The 23369-nt window shown below is 46.1% G+C and overlaps 1 protein-coding gene across 6 annotated transcripts in view; it reads left to right on the forward strand.

Moving 5' to 3' along the window:
- Znf185 (zinc finger protein 185 with LIM domain) overlaps window positions 1–13150 on the forward strand; it is a 73465-nt gene extending 60315 nt beyond the window's left edge. For all 6 annotated transcript variants that reach the window (XM_045140257.1, XM_045140261.1, XM_045140259.1 and 3 more), the window contains 4 exons: window positions 2451–2522; window positions 4845–4947; window positions 9986–10084; window positions 11131–13150. In XM_045140257.1, coding sequence (XP_044996192.1) covers window positions 2451–2522; window positions 4845–4947; window positions 9986–10084 — 274 coding nt within the window. In that variant the 3' untranslated portion in view covers window positions 11131–13150. The remainder of the gene's footprint in view (window positions 1–2450; window positions 2523–4844; window positions 4948–9985; window positions 10085–11130) is intronic.
- The last annotated feature ends 10219 nt before the right edge of the window (window positions 13151–23369 follow it).

Here is a 23369-nt window from a genome sequence, read left to right on the forward strand (position 1 = left end):
CCAAAATACACTGCCTCCAGGAGGTGTTAATTCCCAAATCTCCATCCTCTGGAACCCAGCATTCAGAACATCTAAGTTTATGGGGGTCACCTGAATCAAACCACCATGTGCTGCAGACCATCTCACTTCAGGAGTGAAAGTGTTTAGTCATCAAAGGGGAATGCTGTGGTCTAATGTGGTGGTTTTGTTTAGGTATCTTGCATGAGTTTTCATGTGTTCTGAATGCTTGGTCCCCAGCTGGGGTCAGTTTGGAAGGTGTCTTGCTGCACGTGGGCTTTAGGGGTGTTATAGCGCAGCTTCCCCTTTGCAAGTGTTCAGCTCTCTTTCCTACTGCTGTTTGACATTTGCTGTGGCAAGGATGTGATGTGTAGCCTCTGCTCATGCCATGCTGCCCCCTGCCATCATGAAGCTTCCCATTGAGACTATCAGCCAAAATAAATCCTTCTCATCAGCTGCTTTTGGTCAGGTTTTTGTCCCAGCAATGTGAAATAACTGCAAAAGAAAATTGGTATCAAGAGTGGAGAAATGGCTTCTCTGGCATACCATATTACTGCAGGAGTGACATGTTTAGAGAGGAACACCTTGGCCTTAGGTCAGGATTTCATTTCTCATACTTCCATACTAACCAAGAACATGGGCACGATGGTAAAGTTCAAGTCCCAGCTCAGTGCTCACTTGTTAGGCCTTTTCTTGGTGTTAGTGTTTTATGCGTGTTGAGTATGTGCACGTGGTACATGGATGATAGTGCATAATAGACGTGTATGGACATATGCACAAGCCTGAGGAGAATAATGATTATGCTCATCTATCACTCAGTCTTATTTCCTTGAGATAGGATCTCTCATAACTTGGAGCTTGTTGATTTTTTTTTCCTAGATGAATAAACAGCAAGCACCAGCAATCTTCCTGTCTGTGTCCCCTTCAGACCTGGGGTTACAGGCATGCATGATCATACCTGGCTTTTTATGTGGGTACTGGGGGTTAAAGTAATTTCCTCCTTCCTGGGAAGCAAATGCCATCTCCCCAGCTTTGTGACTGAGTCATTAGTCCCTGAGCCTGAGTCTCCTCACCTCTGTTCCCTTAGGGTGGTTTTTCTCAGTGTATTTGCTATTTCATAATTTCCCCTTTAAAGTGTATAATTCAAGGCTGGAGAAATGGCTCAGTGGCTAAGTGTACTTCCTGCACAAGCATAAGGGCTGGAAGGGGCCTGAACCCACCAGAGTGGGACTCTCCAGATCCAGATGGAAGGGAAAGCATTGTAAAGTATAGGCATCACATCTTGCCACGGCACTGGCAGAAAGCAGCCAGAGTGAGCTGAACTACTTCTGGCAAGGGAAAAACTGGGCTATAACACCTCCAAGCCCACCCCCAGCAACACACCTCTTCTAGCAAGGCTCCACCTCCCAAACAGTGATGGGATCCAAGTATTCAAAACACATGAGACTATGGGGGACATTTCATGTAAACCACCACACACAGGTTGCTTAACTTTCAAGTAGTACTTTCCTAACTACCCAGGGGAATGGCAGCTTCATTTATGACTGTCCGAGAGCTTGTAGCTGGATGGTCTTTCCCTGGCAAGATTTTTAACTTCTATTTGTACTATAAAATCTAACATTAAAGTACAAATAAAACCATCCTTAGTCCAAGTTTATAACTACACATAAGTGTGTCATTGTTGTAGCCAGGTTGGCATTGCTGGTAGAAATTACCCAACCAAGAGCAGCTTGTGGAAATAGAAGAAGTTTATTTTGGCTTACAGTCTCGAGGGGGAAGCTCCATGATGGCACAGAAAATGATGGCATGAGCAGAGGGTGGGCATCACCGCCTGGACAACATCAGGTGGACAATAGCAACAGGAGAGTGTGCCAAACACTGGCAAGGGGACACTGGCTATAACACCCATAAGCCCGCCCCCAACAATACACTCCCTCCAGGAGGCATCAATTCCCAAATCTCCATCAGCTGGGAACCTAGCAGTCACAACACCTACATTTATGGGGAACACCCGAATCAAGCCACCACAGTCATGTTGAGAGTTTTCTTCATTTTTCTCATTTCTAGTATCTGATTTCTTCTGAGTGGGTTTCTGGTACTTCACATTGTAACACAGATACACCCACCAATATAAAAGGTGCTCTTCACTGGTCAGAGAAACTGGGAGTCCTGTTGGTACAAGCCTCCAGAATCTTAGCCACCCACCCTTGTCCTTACTGCAAGGGGTCTTTGTTATACCCCATGAAAGAGTTCTTCACCAAGAAAAATATCCCTCCTTTACATCAGCCCCTATAGCACCAAGAGACATTTAGGGCCATAGGAATGACTCTCACTGTAATCATGTCTCAGCTTGAGTACCCAAAGCTACAAGAAACAAAAAGTGTCCCCTATGCGTAAATGCACTAGTGATCTGTCACCCATGTTGTGTTCTCTCCTTATCACACTCCCTGCAGTACCAGTGGCATTGAGGACTCATTTGACATGGACAAGAAGTCCCCATATGATGGCCCTCCAATCTCTGAGAGGTATGTCTACTTTCTTACCAAGGAGTTTGTAGTTTTACAGACGAGAGACAGCTAAGGAAGATCTCCACACTGGGTGTCTTTGCTTTTCTCAACTTCTTAGTAGCTTCTGATCTGTTTGCAGATCTGTCACACAGTAGGACACTGAATAAGGTGGGAGCTCTTCAGAAGAGAACCTAATATTTCAATTCACTTGCACATTTTACCACATATCAGAGGAAAATGAACTATAAAAGAGAGTGGCGAGTTGAAAAACTTATTTTAGAAAAGGTCTGCTATCATCAAGAAGACAGGAGAGACACAAAAGTAAGAGTGAACAGTGGTACACAGACATGGAATTGAGTGAAGGGGCATAGGGCACCTCATTCAGCTGTCTCAAAGTTGCCACTAGATGACAGCAGTCATAGGGTGCTCTTAAGGACAAAGAAATGCTATTTTAAAATTCTTGAAATTTTAAAATTCTTGGAAAAGAGACTTAGAGACTGAATCCACTCAGGCTACAGTGAAAACAAAAGTTACACAGGGAGCTATTGGCAGAGCCAGAAATAAATTCCAGTGCCTGACAACTCCCAGGCTAGGGATGTTTCTCCTTTGCCAAATGCCTTCTCATTCAATAAGAAACCTAACTTACTGTGGGTTACATTCAGAGGCTAGAACTAGACTGGGGAGAAAAAGGAAAGAAGAAACTTAAGATGAAAGGACCACTACCAGGTCCCCAAGAGCAAAAGTGTACAAGGGCATGTGAATGGAACAGGCTGCAGAAGATGCCTCCATTAAGACTGAAGAAGCTGCCAGGTCTCTGAATCCTGAAACCGCAGATAACTTAGTAAGTCACATGCTCTTATAGTCCGTCATATGCTACTTTCAGAAACAGTCCTTCAGCTTAAAGAACATAGAACTAATGTCTGGCTGGCTGTGGTGAAGGTTCTCATAATAGATGGCACCACACAGCCAGGAGGGCATGTGAGGGTGGACATCCTGAGAAAAGGGGGATGCCAGGCTCCTTAGAATGACTCATTCTCAGGGGAACTAATCAGATCCTGAAAGCACTACATCTGTTTGCTCCCACTGGGTTCCAACTCTTAGAGGTTCCCCACCCTCTGTCATATTGCCTCACTGAGGACCAAGCTTCCCACAGTGATCCCTTGGAAGACACACACTAACCATATGCAAGCCACAGAAGGCGGGCTGCTCAGATGCCTGTTCCATATGAGCATGGGAGTTGGCATGTCCATTGGTAGACTGAATAACCTGACATCCTTTCTTCATTGCACAAGTACTAAATCCATAATTGAGCAGTTTTGATTAATCCCTGGAAAAAGATGGGAATTTTCTAGGGACAACCCCAGTCACTTGTGTAACTCATATGCACTGCATACATGTGCATAAACAAAGAACAGTGATGAGGTAGATGTGGTGGAGGTAATATATGAGGGGGGAACAGGGTTATGCTGAAAGAGTCTCTAGCAACATTGTTATCGAGAGAATGAGCTCTGGGCCACCAGAAGGATGGTATGGCTGAACCCTCAATGCCTGTGACAATTCCGGGTTCCAGAAGGGAGCTATAGTGGCCACAAGTGTCGAGTGTCACCCTGCCTTCTGTCAGAATCAGTCCTACATCTCTGAAAGATAAATCCCTGGTTTCACCCTGTAAGCTCAGAGAAAGCAAGCCCTTTCAGAAGGACTTGTCTGAGGAAGAAACGCAGAGGCGATTCTCAGGGACAGGTGAGGTAATGCCCAACAGGCAATATCCAGAGCCTTAGCAGGAGTTCTGAGTATGTTGTACAGGTAAATGAATGGTGGGGTTGGCACTACAGGGAATAGGGTCCAGGTTCAGTGTCCCCAGGCATGAAGAGGAGGCCCATTAAGACTTGTTTAGGGCTGTAGAGATGGCTTAGCGGTTAGGCACTTGCCTGTGAAACCTAAGGATCCCAGTTCGAGGCTTGATTTCCCAGGTCCCACATTAGCCAGATGCACAAGAGGGTGCACGCATCTGGAGTTTGTTTGCAGTGGCTGGAGGCCCTGGTGTGCCCATCCTCCCTCTCTCTCTATCTGCCTCTTTCTCTCTCTGTCTGTTGCTCTCAAATAAATAAATAAAAATAAACGAAAAAAAAATTTTTAAAAGACTGGTTTTGAGGAATAGTACAAATAACAGGCTAACGACCAGGTTGGTGTACCTTACAACCCATTTGCAGACCATAGAAAATGATGGCAAGCTGGTAATACTGACCTAAGCTCGGTTCTGTCAAACAAGAGGGTCTTCTGCATCATATCAGAAGCCTGGGTACCAGTGTGATTGCTGGGTTCTTGTTTGCCATCTTTTAGGACACGTGGAGGGCTCTGTACTTACTGCAGCCGAGAGATCCGAGACTGTGCAAAGATCACCCTTGAACATCTTGGCATCTGCTGCCATGAGTATTGCTTTAAGGTAAGAAAGCATTTGTCCTGGTGAGAAACCCTCCAAAGTACAGCTCTTATGGGTTCTGAGCATGAAGGCTGTTTGAGCTCCATGCACAAGTAACAGTGTGGGACAGAGCGTCGGCAGCTCTATGTGGTGAGTACAAGATGGGAGGCAAAAGAGGTGCTCTGGGAAGGACTTTCCCAACAGAGGGCAATGAGTGCACAGGCAATGAGTGCGACAGAAGCTCAGTGGATCCTAGCTGGCATAGCGAGAGTGGTGTTACAGGGACTCTCCCCTTGCTGGCACATAGCACCTGAGCAAAAGCAGCTAATTTGAGGAACTTCTTTATTTTGGTTTACAGTCTTTGTGACAAGCTCCATGGTGACAGGGAAAAGATGGCATGAGAGTGGAATGCTGCAGCAGAAGAGTGAGGTGCTGGCTGTAGCATCCCTAAGCCCACTCCCAGTAACATACCTCCTCCAGCGAGCCTGCCTCCCAAATTACCATCGGCTGGGGATCAAGCATTCAATGCACAAATTGATGGGGGACACCTGATCCAAATCACACCACAGGTGGCAAGTGTGGCAATAAACTTCCTGGGAAGACAGGAACCAATGTCCTTTCAGCCCATATAGTCTAGCTTGGTGAATCAATGAATTTACATGGGTCTACTTGATGCAAGTAATCCCAGATGCTCTGATTTTAAGATGGTTAACAACTATGTCAGGCTCAGAGGACAGTTCACAAGGGGGCAAGTGGTAAAACGTAAGGTCCCAGAGGTAGCTTGGGGCTATGTTCTATAGGCCTTGGAGGATGAACTTTGATTTTTATTTTAATTTTTTTTGTTCATTTTTTATTTATTTATTTGAGAGCGACAGACACAGAGAGAAAGACAGATAGAGGGAGAGAGAGAGAATGGGTGCGCCAGGGCTTCCAGCCTCTGCAAACGAACTCCAGACGTGTGTGCCCCTTGTGCATCTGGCTACCATGGGACCTGGGGAACCGAGCCTCGAACTGGGGTCCTTAGGCTTCACAGGCAAGCGCTTAACCGCTAAGCCATCTCTCCAGCCCTGATTTTTATTTTAAATAGAATTGGAACCTCCTAGGATCCCACTGTCTTTCAGTTAAAGGAGAAACTATAAGGGGAAGGTGAGAAGAATGGATGAAAGGGGGCTTGGTTAGGAGGCCGTAATAGCAGAACAAGCTAGAGAGAATAGTCACTTGGACAAGGGAGTTGGTGATGGAAAGATGGAAGATGGATTGTGAGATGTTGTGAAGAGTCAAAGGAGATATCTAGGTTTAGCACCTGAGTCACTCAGGGAAAGAATGTGGTGCTGTTTGCCACCATGGGAAAAGCTGAAGGGGGTTCAGGTTTGGACACAGGTGACATTCAAGATGCTTTGACTAAAAGCACAGGGCCAGGGAGGTTAAAAGCCCCTGTTTGTAAAGCCAAGTGTAAGTATGGGTCCTGAGGAGAGGCCAGAGATAGAGTCCTCTGGGCATACTGTCCCCTGTTCCATGGGGCCAGCTGAGCTCAGCCTACAGGAGGCTGAGAAGGAATGGACAGTATGACTCTCAGGAGCCAAGGGGTACAGCTTCTCAAGATGGTTGCTGGGAGAGCAAGTCAGATGAAGGCTGAGAGGTGATCATTGATTTGATAACATGACCTCACTAAGGGCAGTTCATTGGTATGCTGGGGACCCAACCTTAACTGGACTGGATTCCAGATAGGGGCCATGTGAAGATGGAGGGCATAAGTTTGGGTAACTTGCTGGAGAAACTGGCCAACTATGTGGATCACCTGAAGAAGTCCTAGATTGGGTGGTAGAAGACTGAGGGATTATCTTTTCACGGTTGCTTGTTTGCTTGCTCAGTACAGAGCACATTGTTTTTCCTTGACTTGTGATTTTAATGGGAAGTCCTAGAAAACTCGGTAGATTTTGGATTGTGTAGGTGACAGAGTGCTTGCATGAAGGGCAAGACACGTGAACCTGAAACTTAGACTACACGCGAGTGAGTGCACATGGCCACATAGCATTGCCAGACCTTCACAAGGGAAGGGGCAGTTGGAGTGGGCAGGAGCCCCAGGGAGGCTATATTTGCTACTGCACCATTGCTGGGGCAAACTATATGACAGAAATCAGGTTAAGGGAGGAAGGTCTTATTTCAGCTTACAGTTCTAGAGGGCAGAGTCCGTCACGATAGGAAAGGCATGAGAACAGGCGCTAGATGCAATGAGCCCAACAGTGAGGAAGCTGTGACTCCTGCTTAGCCAGCCCTCTCCTTTCAATACAGTCCAGGGTCCCAGCTCATGGGATGGTGCCACCCTCCGTCAAAGAGGGTCTTCCCACTGTAATGAACATAATCAGGTTAATCCCTTGCTGGCAGAGGCTAACCTAATCTAGAGAATCTCTCTATGGTTCTGGCCCTGTCAAGTTGATAGTCAATAGAAACTATCACACAGGCTTTGAAATGGGGGTGATGGGGAATCAGAGTGGCAAACAGGCAAGGCAGCTGCAGCCTAGCCAGTGATGGGGCTCCATTCCTGCTTGCAGAAAGCCAGACTCTGGCTAGTACATAGAGAGGAAGCTGACAGGTTCTAAAGTAGCCCAACTGGGGCTCAACATAAGCTGGGATGAAGTTGGAGTTATGTCAGAAAAGGAGGGCTTCTGTGCTTGGGAGGTTCTTGAAGAGAGCACAGTCGTATTTAAGAGACCTTCCCCCATGGGCCATGAGTACAGGCTTGAAGAGGAATTATTTTTCTAACACCATCGAGTTGCTCAGAACTGAGGGTCTCAATCCGAGGTTGTAGCATGAAATCCAAAGTTTCTCAGTTGCTTTTTTTTTTTTTTTTTGCAGTACTAAGATTTGAACCCATGGTTTCACATGTTAGGCAAGCACTCTACCCAAAGTATATCCTGGCCCTACTTTTTGCTGTTCCACTGAAAGCAGTCACATTGCTTGGTCATTCATAGAAATTGTTTCATTAACTAATTGCATAAGTTTTTCTCACCTTTAAAATACTAGGTGGGGGCTGGTGAAATGGCTTAGTGGTTAAGACGTTTGTCTATAAAGCCTAAAGACCCCAGTTCGATTCCCCAGGACCCATGTAAGCCAGATGCACAAGGGGGTGCATGCTTCTGGAGTTTGTTTGCAGTGGCTGGAGGCCCTGGCACACCCATTTTCTTTTTTCTCTGCCTCTTCCTCTGTATCTGTCTCTCTCAAATAAATAAATAAAATATTATAAAAAATACTAAGTGGGCTGGGCATGGTGGCGCACGCCTTTAATCCCAGCACTTGGGAGGCAGAAGTAGGAGGATTTCTGTGAGTTCAAGGCAACCCTGAGACTACATAGTGAATTTCAGGTCAACCTGGGCTAGAATGAGACCCTACCTCAGAAAAACAAAAACAAAATACTAGGTGGGATTATTATACTCAGGTAGAAAGAAGGGCAGTCACGGGCACATCATCTTAGCAAACTCATGAAGCACTTTGAAATCCACAGTGGTTGTTTTCTTAAAAAAATTCTTTTTTATGTACTTGTTTATTTGACAAAGAAAGAGGGAGAGAGAATGAGAAAGAGAGACAGAGAAAGGGCACGTCAAGGCCTCCAGCTACTGAAAATGAACTCCAGACGCTTGCTCCCCCTTGTGCATCTGGCTAACGTGGGTCCTGGGGAATCGAACCTGGGTCCTTTGGCTTCACAGGCAAGTGCCTTAACTGCCTACATCCCTCCAGCCCCACAGTGCTTGTTTTCTATGTGACCAGAAGTGACCCCATAAATGGATCAGTGCTGTCGGTCAGCTAAGTTCATATGTCGTCCAGTGTACAGTGACTAAATGGCAGAGGCATAGCATAATACAGAAAGGAGGGGATAGGAGCAATTTATTTACAGCAAAAAGTAGCTGCTAGAAGAAGTAACAGAAAGGTGGAGGTTAGTCAAATTGCCATCAGAAAGGTGCATAGCAAGACTCACCAAAAGGACTTGGAATTGCCTCAAAGCCATTCTCCACTCTTCCCACCACACTTTGAAAATTTGAAGTCAGAATGTGTAGACCTGGATCTGGAGAAGTCTGAAATCAAAGTGCATGGGGTCTCTTGGGCTCCTTTTATTTAAAGCTATTTGCCAACCATACTGCCTCAACAGCAGTGCCAGAAAGTCAGTTACTGGCATTTCTGGGGACATAGGTTTGTGAGTCATCACGTTGGAGGGTGTGGCCTCACGGAACATCCTTGTTTTCCATGGAACATTCATATCATGCCCATGTGGACCCTAAATGTTATTGTTGATGTCCCCCGGCCCCTCCAACAGCCATGAATACTTCTCTGCATTCTCCTGATGGTTCAAGAAGCTTGTACTGCCAGTGTCCCCATCTGGTAGGCGAGGAAATGGATGCTGGGAAGATTTCAGTAACTTGCCCCATCTTACCTACTTAATAAGTATTAGAGTCAAGCTTTAAACGTAGGCCGAATTCTGAAACTGAGGTACCTTAACAAAGATGTGATCACCCTACCACCTGGGTTTTTTTTTTTTCTTCTCATTTTCAAGTTCAAGATTTGCTTCGTCATGTTTGCCTCCTTAGAAGTCCAGAATGGCAGGCTGGAGAGATGGCTTAGCAGTTAAGGCACTTACCTGCAAGGCCTAATGACCTATTCCCTAGTACCTATGTAAAGCCAGATGCACAAAGTGGTGCATGCATCTGGAGTGCATTTTCAGTGGCTAGAGTTCCTGACACACCCGTTACCTCTCTCTCTCTCTCTCTCTTCTTGCAAATAAATAAATAAATAGCTGGGTATGGTGGTGCATGCCTTTAAGCCAGTGCTCTGGAGGCAAAGGTAGGAGGATTGATGTGAGTTTGAGAACACCTAGAGATCTCATAGTGAATTCTAGGTCACTCTGGGCTAGAGCAAGACCCTATCAGGAAAGAACAAACAAACAAAAAGAAGTCCAGCCATCAGCTTCCACTATGTGCCTCATCCCCTTGCTCAGCAGATCCTTTTTCTCCCCTTCCTTGTGTTGCTTGGCTTTGAGTATTGTTGACCTCCAGTTCACTTTCTCTTCTAGTGTGGGATTTGCAGTAAGCCAATGGGTGATCTCATGGATCAGATCTTCATTCACCGTGACACTGTCCACTGTGGGAGGTGCTATGAGAAACTCTTCTAGGTGAGTGTGCGCAGCCTATGGGACAAGCAGCCAAGAGAGCCATTATGGGGAAGATGCCAGAAATTTTTCCTGCTGTCTCCCTTGGTCTAATACCAAGACAGTCTGTTGTAGTCAGGTTCACATTGCTGGTAGAAATCACCCAACCAAGAGCAGCTTGTGGGAAAAAAAGAGGTTTATTTTGGTGTACAGGCTTGAGGGCAAACTCCACAATGTCAGGGGAAAAGATGAGATGAGCAGAGGGTGGACATCACCCCTGGCCAACATAAGGTGGACCGTACCATAGCAACAGGAGAGTATGCCAAACACTGGCAAGGGGAAACTGGCTATAACACCCATAAGCCCACCCCCAACAATACACTGCCTCTGGGAGGCGTTAATTCCCAAATCTCCATCAGCTGGGAACCTAGCATTCAGAACACCCAAGTTTATGGGGGCACCTGAATCAAACCACTGCACAGTCTTTTTGTTTAAAGGGCTCTGAACCCTTGTCATGTGCCCTATCACGTGGGTAAAGCCTCTCTCTCGGAACCTTTCTCCATTGCCAGAGTCATAGTATGTTCCTGTAACAAAGTACTTCTCCCATCCATAACTTCAGCACAGCCCTCTATCCCTGGCTTGCCATTTGGCCTAGCTTGTGATACGAAGACAAAGGCACAGAAAGAGAAAGAGCCCGAGGAAGCACCAAGTGTGTTCATGGTAGCATCTGGGCTGTACCCCAGGTCTGCAGATTCCAGTCCTGGGCTCTGTGCCATATTCCTTTGGACCACCTCCAGTATTGCTTGTACATCTTCAGATCTAGACTTAATAGGCAAAGTGTTGAGTAAAGCAGCCTCCCGGCCAGTGGCCAGTAGGATCATCCAAAGTGCCTGAACACAGCACCGAGTTGTCCTTTGCACAGCCACACGCAGGTTGCCTTCTCTCCAGAAGACCCACTTGACTAGGACTCCGCTTACACTCACTGGGGTCTTTCCCTGCCTCAGGGACCTCTGGCTGACTGGCGATTGGGTGCGTATTTTCATCTCATGGCTACTTCTGTGTCCTTTTAGCTCCCCAGGCTGAGAAGCTGATGAACCGCAGACAAGTTTGGCTGTCCCGGCGGCCCACGTTGCTGGCTCCTCGTTCCTTGCTTCCACCTCTGATTTCACCCTACTTCTTCCCTTCTTAGGTCGAACGTACTTACATCCAGCATTGTTTCTTAATGATGTTATGATGATTACTTGTGTGGTAGCTTTTTATAGCTTAGATAACACTTTATATCCATGATCTCAATTTGGGCTTGAAGTCCTTGATCACAGGAGTAAGAACTCAGTTTCGTCTTCCCTAACATATATTGGCTTTCTAATGAGCTTAGGTGGCCTTGTATGTTAGGCATGGGCAGAAGTGCGTGCCGAATCCCTGAGGCTTCAGAGGGGCCAAATTGACTATTGACGATCCCTGGTGGGTAAATTTGCAGACTTTGAATGCTAGGGTTTGGCATAGATTGTTTACTCACCATATATATTTTTGAGTTTTCCATACACTTTTTAAAGTAGTTAGTTGTTTCGAATGAGTTATGTAGCAGGATTTAATTATACCCTCCTCCATCCGCCTTGGACTATATTTGAGTTTTTCTATGCAGGCATGTGGGCAGGTGTCAGAACATTTACCCCGGCTTACATTCAGTAAGATATGATGTTACAAGGCTACTAACTAAAGGGAGATCTGCTTGTTTGATTATTGGTAGCTGGTTCAGGTGTTTGCCCTCGATGTCTTGCTCGCTGAGCTTCCCTCAGAAACCCTCTCAGTGGAAGGAGGAAGAAAGAAAAGTAGATAATATCTCTTGAGGCCTCAGCACTTAGCAGACATTATCACTAAGCGACAGCTTTAACCCCTGTGACAATCTTGTCCCATTTTACAGGTGAGGGTAGTGAAGCTCAAAGCCTGTACACTATTGCCTCTTCAGGAGCAGTGAGAGTAGTGACACCGACTTAGTATATAGCATGGATGAAGGCCAAGGCACCGTGTGGTGTGGAGGAAAGCTAATTCCTCCCTGGGAACACTGCCCCTTGAGCCTCCCACAAGGCAGATTCTTCAACAGGGGAAAGTCATGAAATCCCGTTCCTCCCTGGGCATCTTGGATGCCCCCTTGAAGTACTACAAGAACCAGATTTTCCCCTTTGCCTCTCCACCCTCACCATGAAAACACCTCCAAGCAGCTTTCACCAGGGAGAGAGGTGACTCATGCATATTCCCAGGGAAGGCTGCAGTAGGCTAGCTGCCCTGAGCAGAGTCTTCGGTCACCTCCTGTTTTCCAGTCCCCACTCTTGCCTCATGCTGGCAGTAACTAGAAGCATCCCAGATACTCGACTACACTCTGGTGCCTTTGAGCCCAGCCTTCATTGTCAGCTCCCTGAGAAGAGGCAGCCTAAGGGATAAAGAGGCAAAGTGAGGGTCTCCTCTTCTCTCTGAATTGTAAAATGACTCTCCATCTTTCTCCAGCTTCTGAGCCCTATGCACATTGGTTTGTGGCCTTGTTCTTCATGTCAAATGTTCAGAGAATACTCCACTTGTTCGCACAGCTGTCTACTGGGTTTACTTTGAAGGGGAGAAGTGGTACAGTATGCCATGTCCCCACGCTGCTGAGTGTGAACTAATCATCAAGTCTAGCTCCCAACATGGGAATTGGCACATGGTGAGGACTCACACATAGGTGCTAAGCAAATGAATGAAAGAGAACTAAGTCAGACCTTTGGTTAGAGGTGTTATCTAGGAGTTTAGTACAAGCTCCACAGATGGGATGAGAGGTAAAGAGCCCAAGACAGGCTGGTTTCCCCACCTTAAAGGTGAATTCTGCCCTTAAGGGAGTTCAAGAACCAACATGCAAGATACTGAAAGACAGCTTGCAAGGTCAGTATTGATTTGGGTCTAAAAAAGCCCCTTTTATGTCCTAAAAGACAAAGATTCCTGCAGTGTTAAAGACAAGGGATGGTTGTATTGTTTCTTCTTTTTTATTGCTTAAAGTTCCTAATTATACTTGCTTATTTCACATTCATGTACCCAAATTATAATAAATGTTAAGATATTATACTTTTCAGTGTTTAAGATTTCCTTTTTTAAATGCAATAATTTGGAATATTTGGCTGTGTGATTTACCTGAAGTCATTCTCTATAAAAGCAAGGTAGCATGGTGTCTCACACCTGTAATTTTAGCACTCAGGAGACTGAGACAGGAGGACCACCAAGAATTTGAGGTCAGCCTAGGATAAGGAGTAAAATTTGTCTCAAAAACATTAAAAGAACCATAATAATCAAGCAAGAAAATATAAAAGCAAGTACATACTTAGTTGTGATAAACCACTCAGAAAATGTGGAGTTCTACACTCAGCAAACCCTAACTAGGAATAGTGTATTTTTTTGGCTCCATCTTCCCTGTAACTACTGTTACAGTGGCCAGAAACTCAGTCCCTTCAAAATCCATTCTTTCTAGACAGCCTCAGTTTTATTGTTTGGAGACAGTCTCACTCTGTAGCTTAGGCTGGCTTGAACTGTTGGCAATCTTCCTGCCTCAGTCTCCCAATTGATGGGATTGCAGGTGTGAACCACTGTGCCCAGCTAAGAAATGCATGAAGTTAAACTAATAAAATTTGTCCTTTGTCATCCACTAATGGTGACAAATCCATCTTCTAAATGCCAGCACATTAAGTGAGATCCTTGTCAGGATCCCTCCTTTTATTCCTTGACATTAGTTCTGAATACACATCTCCCAACAGCTCTCTTCAATGATGCCATCCAGTGTGCACTGGAACCCAGTTCTCCAGATGTGTCTCAGTAGGCAAGGGCATATTCTCTTGTTCCTAGTGCTTCAGAATATCTGAATCCTGAGGAATCCTCATTCTGCCCACTGAATTGTGCCTCCATGCCTTATAACATCTGAATATGCAATCTGTATGTCACTGAAGCCTTGATACAATCAAGGAAGGGTCAAGAAGCCCAAAGAGGGCTGGAGAAATGGCGTAGCAGTTGAGGCATTTGCCTGTGAAGCCAAAGGACCCAGGTTCAACTCCCCAGGACCCATGGAAGTCAGATGCACCAGGGATGCATGCATCTGGAGTTCATTTGCAGTGGCTAAAGGCCCTAGCATGCCCATTCTCTCCCTGTCTCCTATCTTTCTCTCTATCTCTGCTTGCAAATAAATAAAGAAATAATTTAAAAAATCATTTTAAAAAAGAAGCCCAAAGAGGGGTTGGGGAGATGGTTCAGCAGTTAAAAGGACTTTCTTGCAAAGCCTGCCAACTTGGGTTCAATTCCCCAGCTACTAGTATAAAACCAGATAGTCTTTTCTTTGCACCTACAAGAAACCCTGGTGCACACGCATGTGCGTGCACACACACATGCACACACATCCAAAGATACATAGACCACATAAGGTTGAGTTGATGGCTCAGTGGGTAAAGTGCTAACCACACAAACATGAGGACCTGAGTTCAGATCCCCAGAACCCACATAAGGGCTAGACATGGTGGTATACTCCTGTAATTTCAGTGCCAGAAATGAAGACTGGAGGAACCTTAGGGTTTGCTGGGCTAGTAAGTCTAGCTAAATCATTGAGCTCTAGGTTCAGTACAAGAACCTGTGTTTAAAAATAAAAATAAGGGGCATAGTAGCCGGGCGTGGTGGCGCACGCCTTTAATCCCAGCACTCCAGAGGCAGAGGTAGGAGGATCGCCGTGAGTTCGAGGCCACCCTGGGCCTCCATAGTGAATTCCAGGTCAGCCTGGGCTAGAGTGAAACCTTACCTTGAAAAACCAAAAAAAAAAAAAACAAAAAAAACTAAACATAAGGGGCATAGTGACTGAAGAATACACCCAATATTTACCTCGGGTCACTACATCCATGTCCATAAACAGATATGGGTACCTGCACACACGTATGCCCCCCCCCACCACACACATACACAAACATAATCACATGACAGAATTCTTTTTTTAAAATTTGTTTATTTTATTTATTTGAGAGCAACAGAGTGAGAAAGAGGCAGAGAGACACAGAGAGAATGGGCGTGCCAGAGCCTCCAGCCACTGCAAACGAACTCCAGATGCATGCACCCCTTTGTGCATCTGGCTAACGTGGGTCCTGGGGAATCGAGCCTCAAACCAGGGTCCTTATGCTTCACAGGCAAGCGCTTAACCACTAAGCCATCTCCTCCAGCCCAACAGAATTCTTTATACCACCAAGGAGAGACCTGGGCAGTGTTGAACTCATGTTCCTTTCCCCACCCTCAACCACCATCTTGGCTACATTGGGTACAATTGGGAAAGGGAGAAATACTCTTACTAATAAAAGAGACAAAGGGTGGGGGCTGGAGAGATGGCTTAGTGGTTAAGATGATTGCCTGCAAAGTGTAAGGACCCAGGTTCAATCCCCCAATACCCACATAAGCCAGATGCACAAGGTGGTGTATGCGTCTGGAGTTTATTTGCAATGGGTAGAGGCCCTGGCATGCTAAGCAATTTTCTGTCTCATAAATAAATGTTTTTTTTAATTATTTTTCTTTTATTATTTAAGAGAGAGAGAGGGAGAGGCAGATAGAGAGAATGAGAGAATGGGCACACCAGGGCCTCTAGCCACTGCAAACGAACTCTAGATGCATAGCCCCCCTTGTGTATCTGGCTTACATGGGTCCTGGGGAAATTGAACTGGGGTCCTTAAGTTTCACAGACAAATGCTTTAACTGGCCATTTTCCCAACCCAATAAATATTTTTTTTTAAAAGACAAAGACAAGAACAGGTAGCTCTTAAAGAGAGATCTGTCTCAGTTGCTGATGGCATATGGCATGTCACAAAAACAGGGTAATGTCATGTTATAAAAAAATGAATTATTAGATCAAGTGAGTTTATCTTAGTGTTGGCCCTCCTTTATTCCTAATCCTGCTCCCTTCCCTTCACCTAATGAGTTGTACCTGCTCATGCATTCCCCCATAGTGTCCTCTGGGGACTTCTCTTTGCTGTGCAGTTCCTCTCACGTAGTCTGTCTCTTACTGGGAAGATCCCACACCCAAGATGGGTGACTTACTTGATTCCTAATCTGCCTTTTGTTCTCAGTCTCTGAATGTCTTCTGCTCCAGGCCACTTTTCAGGGCTCTCTTCCAGAAAGAAAAAAAAAATCACTCTTGCACTCTCTGAACTCTACCAGTGTGTTCTGTCCTTACCAAACATCCCACAACTAACAGGCTCCTTCTTTTTTTAAAAAAAATTATTTATTTATTTATTTATTTGAGAGCAACAGACACAGAGAGAAAGACAGATAGAGGGAGAGAGAGAGAATGGGCACGCCAGGGCTTCCAGCCTGTGCAAACGAACTCCAGACACGTGCGCCCCCTTGTGCATCTGGCTAACGTGGGACCTGGGGAACCGAGCCTCGAACCGGGGTCCTTAGGCTTCACAGGCAAGCGCTTAACCACTAAGCCATCTCTCCAGCCCAACAGGCTCCTTCTGTGAGACGCACTACACCAGGCCTTCCTTCCATGAGTGATTCTGGTAAAGCATGCTTTGCTTAATCCTAATCACTCTTGAAAAAGTTGTCTTGATTTTGTTCCTTTCACACACAGCATTCTGCTGCAAGGTTACCTCCTTATCTATCCATTGGTGCTTGCTTTTTGTCAGCACCTTGGTGTGTCAAGTGCTCACCCAATTGTTCAATAAGCATTTATTGGGTATCATATTCTACCAGTGTTCTAGAAGTAGAGATACCTGAGCAGACAGTTCAGGTCTCTCAAGAGTTAGTGACTTAAAGGGAGAAAATTGTAGACCAAACCTTCTACAATTAATTGTTCTGATGAAAACATACAGAATGTTTCTAAACACAAGGAAACTATCTCCTAGTCCCTCTTTAATAGTGCCCTACATTCAGCTACCTGCCTCTAAGGCAATTCATTATTTCTACAGTGTGCCAAGGATACACCAGAGATCAGGACACAAACTGATAACTTACACAGTGACTAACTGGGAGAAAGATAAGGCAGCAATCTCATTTCAATAGTAACCGTTAAGAAGCACAGATAAAAGGTGTGTAATCTAGCATTTCAATTTAAAGATGGTGTCCTAGAAGTTACCTTGGAGCTGAAACCTGAAGGAAGAGAATGAATTGCTCATTCCTTAATTGAATAATTTAAATATTTCCTGAGCACCCACTGTAGACCATGCACCATACTAGGCTGTGGTGGTTTTACTCAGGTAACCCTCAGAAACATATGCTCTGAATGCTAGGTCCCCAGCTGGTGGCAATTTGAAATTTGGAGCCTCCTGGAAGCAGTGTAGTGTTGGGAGTGGGCTTTTGAGTGTTATAACCAGCTCCCCCTTGCCAGGGTTTGATACACTGTTCTGCTACTGTTGTCCACCTGATATTGTCCAGGAAGTTATGCCTGCTCACACCATCATTTTCCTCTGCCATTGTGGAGCTTTACTGAGTCTATAAGGCAAAAGAAACCCTTTCCTCCCACAAGTTGCTCTTGGTCTGATGTTTTCTGTCATCAACATGAAGGTAACTGCAGCAATAAAATTGGTACCAGAGGAGTGGGGTCATTGCTGCTGAAAACGTGATTGCCTATATTTGGTCATTTGGAACTAATTTGTTATAGGAATGTGGAAAGATTTGAAACCTCAGCCTAAGAGATGCATTGCAGTGCCATTAAGTACAGCTTGATGGACTATTCTGGTCAGACTTGAAAGACGTGAATGCAGTAGGAACCGGACTGTGAGAGGTTGCTATGAGGGGAAGAAAAAACTTTATTGGGACTGAGATAGAAGTAGTTTGTGTGAGAGGCTTCCTGCATTCTTCCTGTCTCCTGAGAGCTTGGGCAGGGTTGCACTGCATAGAAATGCGCTGGTGAGAGCAGAGGCATATGGCACAGAAAAAGGGAAGTCTTTGGACTGAAACTACTGCTTTTTCTGCTGCAATTGTTTGGGAGATTATAGCCATTGAGATTGGGCCAGCTGATCTGCATTGGGACAACAGGAAGAATGCAGACTCTTTTGAAGGAGACTGAATGCTGAAGGAGTGTTCTGTTCTTCAAAGTCTGCTTTATTCTCCCCTTGGATTAACAAATTAGCAGCCCACCAGGTAATATGGAGTATAACAAATACAGGAAAGAGAGGATCTTTGAATTAGCAACATGGATTTTTTTTTTTTTTGAACTGGCCATGGGTAGTGTGAAACAGATTTGTTGGTTTACCTGCGTGAAGGCCTAGTGCAGCCATGAGGATAGACCATGGATTGCATTGGAGACACAGTAGAGATGCCAGGATTATGGGATGGCTGCCAAAGAGAGCAGCCAGCACTAGATGAAATTGTCTGGGACTGTGAGTAGCCTAGCTGGAGGGGTGGAATTGCAACTTCAGAGACTTGTCATTGGTTAGAATTATCAGACTTGGAAACTTATCATTGGTTAGAGTTGTCAGACTTGGAGCTACAGAGTTTGATGTTTGCCCTGTTTGTTTTAATTCTTGTATTGGCTCAGTATTTCTTGGCTATGCCCAGTGCCATCTTTTGCAGTGTGAATGTTTATTCTGTGTAATTATGTTTTGATTTTATTTTTGTTTGTTTTTTGTATTATGGCTCAGTTAAAGACCTTGGACTAGGGCTGGAGGGATGACTTAACAGTTAAGGAACTTGCCTGCAAAGCCAAATGATCCAGGTTTGATTTCCCCAGGGCCAACATAATCCAGATGCACAAGGTGGTACATACATCTGGAATTGTTTGTAGTGGCTGAAGGCTCTGGTGTGACCATCCTCTCTCTCTCTCTCTCTCTCTCTCTCTCTCTCTCTCTCTCTCTCTCTCTCTTTATCTTTTAAATAAAATAAAAATTTTAAAAAACAACTTGGACATCGGGCACAGTATAGGGCCCCAGGCCACAGGAGGCTGCAGCAGGCCTAGACCCCAATAATCTCACCTTGAGACTGGCAGGAGTGAGGATGCTCCCTTTCCCTGCCTGGCGCACCTAGAATCCTGATAAGACTTAGGTTTTGGTTACCCTGTGGCCATGTGACTCGTAACCCCACCCTAACCCTGTATGTTAATGGGGTATCACCCAACATCCTTTACACAGCCAATCCCCTTGTGACTTGTACCCCCACCCTAACCCTGTATGTTAATGAGGTATCAGCAAACATCCTTCACACAGCCGATCCCCTTGTGACCTGTACACCCAGCCTAACCCAGTATGTTAATGAGGTATCAGCCAACATCCTTCACACATCCAATCCCCTTGTGACATTTACCCCCACTCTAACCCTGTATGTTAATGAGGTATCAGCCAACATCCCTCACACAGCCAATCTCCTTGTGACCTGTACCCCCACCCTAACCCTGTATGTTAATGAGGTATCAGCAAACATCCTTCACACAGCCGATCCCTTTGTGACCTGTACACCCAGCCTAACCCTGTATGTTAATGAGGTATCAGCCAACATCCTTCACACAGCCAATCCCCTTGTGACCTGTACCCCCACCCTAACCCTGTATGTTAATGAGGTATCAGCCAAAACCTTCACACAGCCAACCCCCTTGTGACCTGTACCCCCACCCTAACCCTGTATGTTAATGAGGTATCAGCCAACATCCTTCACACAGCCAACCCCCTTGTGACCTGTACACCCACCCTAACCCTGTATGTTAATGAGGTATCAGCCAGCATCCTTCACACAGCCAATCCCCTTGTAACATGTACCCCCACCCTAAACCTGTATGTTAATGAGGTATCAGCCAACATCCTTCACACAACAAATCCCCTTGTGAGCTGTACCCCCACCCTAACCCATTATGTTAATGAGGTATCAGGCAGCAGCCTTTACACAGCCAATCCCCTTGTGACTTGTACCCCCAAACGAACCCTGTATGTTAATGAGGTATAAGCCAACATACTTCACACAGCCAATCAACCCTGTGAGCTGTACCCCCACCCTAACCCTATAAGTTAGTGAGGTATCAGCCATCACCCTTGACACAGCCAATCCGATTGTGACTTGTACCCCCACCCTAACCCTGTATATTAATGAGGTATCAGCCAACATCCTCACACAGCCGATCCCCTTGTGACCTGTACCCCCACCCTAACCCTGTATGTTAATGAGGTATCAGCCAACACCCCTCACACAGCTAATCCCCTTGTGACCTGTACCCCCACCCTAACCCTGTATGTTAATGAGGTATCAGCCAGCAGCCTATACACAGCCAACACCCTTGGGACCTGTACCTCCACCCTAACCCTATATGTTAATGAGTTATCAGTCAACATCATTCACACGACCAATCCCCTTGTGACCTTTACCCCCACCCTAACCCTGTATGTTAATGAGGTATCAGCCAGCAGCCTTCACACAGCCAACACCCTTGGGACCTGTATCTCCACCCTAACCCTGTAAGTTAATAAGGTATCAGCCAACATCCTTCACACAGCCAATCCCCTTGTGACTTGTACCCCCACCCTAACCCTGTATGTTAATGAGGTATCAGCCAACACCCCTCACACAGCCAATCCCCTTGTGACCTGTACCCCCACCCTAACCCTATATGTTAATGAGGTATCAGCCAGCAGCCTTTACACAGCCAATCCCCTTGTGATTTTTCCCCCACACAAACCCTGTATGTTAATGAGGTATCAGCCAACATCCTTCACACAGCCAATCCCCTTGTGACCTTTACACCCATCCTAACCCTGTATGTTAATGAGGTATCACCCAACATCCTTCACCCAGCCGATGCCCTTGTGACCTTTACCCCCACCCTAACACTGGATGTTAATGAGGTATCAGACAACATCCTTCACACAGCCATTCCCCTTGTGAAAGTTACCCCAACCTTAACCCTCTATGTTAATGAGGTATCAGCCAGTAGCCTTCACACAGCCAACACCCTTGGGACCTGTACCCACACCCTAACCCTGTATGTTAATGAGTTATCAGTCAACATCCTTCACACGGCCAATCCCCTTGTGACCTTTACCCCCACCCTAACCCTGTAGGTTAATGAGGTATCAGCCAGCAGCCTTCACACAGCCAACACCCTTGGGACCTGTATCTCCACCCTAACCCTGTATGTTAATGAGGTATCAAGCTGCCTTCACACAGCCAACACCGTTGTGACCTGTGCCCCCACCCTAACCCTGTATGTTAATGAGGTAACAGCCAGCAGACTTCACGCAGCCAATCCCCTTGGGACCTGTACCCCCACCCTAACCCTGCTAGTTAATGAGGTATCAGCCAACATTCTTCACACAACGAATCCCCTTGTGAGGTATACCCCCACCCTAACCCTGTATGTTAATGAGGTATCAGCCAACATCCCTCACACAGCCAATCCCCTTGTGACCTGTACCCCCACCCTAACACTGTATGTTAATGAGGTATCAGCCAACATCCCTCACACAGCCATTCCCCTTGTGACCTGTATCCCCACCCTAACACTGTATGTTAATGAGGTATCAGCCAGTAGCCTTCACACAGCCAACACCCTTGGGAAATCTACCCCCACCCTTACTCTGTATGTTAATGAAGTATCAGCCAACATCCTTCACACAACCAATCCCCTTGTGAGCTGTACCCCCACCCTAACCCTGTATGTTAATGAGGTATCAGCCAACATCCTTCACACAGCCAATCCCCTTTTGAGCTGTACCACCACACTAACCATATATGTTAATGAGGTATCAGCGAAGAACCTTCACACAGCCAACCCCCTTGTGACCTGTATCCCCACCCTAAACCTGTATGTTAATGAGGTATCTGCCAGCAGCCTTCACACAGCCAATCCCCTTGTGACCTGTACCCCCACCCTAAACCTACTGTTAATGAGGTATCAGCCAGCAGCCCTTACACACACAATCCCCTTGGGAATTGTACCACCACCCTAACCCTGTATGTTAATGGGGTATCAGCCAGCAGCCTTCACACAGACAATCCCCTTGTGAGCTGTACCCCCACGCTAACCCTGAATGTTAATGTGGTATCAGACAACATTCTTCACACAGCCAATCCCCCTTGTGAGCTGTACCCCCACCCTAACCCTGTATGTTAATGAGGTATCAGCCAACATCCTTCACACAGCCAATCCCCTTTTGAGCTGTACCACCGCCCTAACCCTATATGTTAATGAGGTATCAGCGAAGAACCTTCAAAGAGCCAACCCCATTGTGACCTGTATCCCCACCCTAACCCTGTATGTTAATGAGGTATCAGCCAGCAGCCTTCACACAGCCAATCCCCTTGTGACCTATACCCCCACCCTAATCCTATATGTTAAGGAGGTATCACCCAGCAGCCCTTACACACACAATCCCCTTGGGAGCTGTACCCCCACCCTAACCCTGAATGTTAATGAGGTACAAGCCATCCTCCTTCACACTGCCAATCCCCTTGTGAGCTCTACCCCGAACCTAGCCTTTATGTTAATGAGGTATCATCCAACATCCTTCACACAGCCAAGCCCCCCTGTGAGCTGTACCCCGACACTAACCCTGTATGTTAATGAGGTATCAGACAACATCCCTCACACAGCCAATCCCCTTGTGACCTGTACCCCCATCCTAACCCTGTACGTTAATGAGGTATCAGCCAACATCCCTCACACAGCCAATCCCGTTGTGACCTTTACCCCCACCCTATACCTGTATGTTAATGAGGTATCAGCCAGCAGCCTTCACACAGCCAATACCCTTGGGACTTGTACGTCCGCCCTAACCCTGTATGTTAATGAGGTATCAGCCAGCAGCCTTCACACAGCCAACACCCTTGGGACCTGTAACCTCGCCCTAACCCTGTATGTTAACGAGGTATCAGCCAGAAGCCTTAACACAGCCAACACCCTTGGGACATTGACACCAAACCTAACCCTGTATGTTAATGAGGTATCACCCAACAACCTTCACACAGCCAATCCCCTTGTGAGCTGTACCCACACCCTAACCCTATATGTTAATGAGGTATCAGCCAGCAGTCTTCACACAGCCAATCCCCTTGTGACCTGTACCCCCACCCTAACTCTGTATGTTAATGAGGTATCAGCCAACATCCTTCATACAGCCAATCCCCTTGGGACCGTTACCCCTACTCTAACCCTGTATGTTAATGAGGTATCAGCCAACATCCTTCATACGGCCAATCCCCTTGTGACCTGTTCCCCTACCCTAACCCTGTATGTTAATGAGGTATCCGCCAACATCCTTCACACAACCAACACCCTTGGGACCTGTACCCCCACTCTAACCCTGTATGTTAATGAGGGATCAGCCCACATCCTTCACACAGCCAATCC

Source organism: Jaculus jaculus, chromosome X (assembly GCF_020740685.1).
Source record: "Jaculus jaculus isolate mJacJac1 chromosome X, mJacJac1.mat.Y.cur, whole genome shotgun sequence".
Taxonomy (NCBI): domain Eukaryota; kingdom Metazoa; phylum Chordata; class Mammalia; order Rodentia; family Dipodidae; genus Jaculus; species Jaculus jaculus.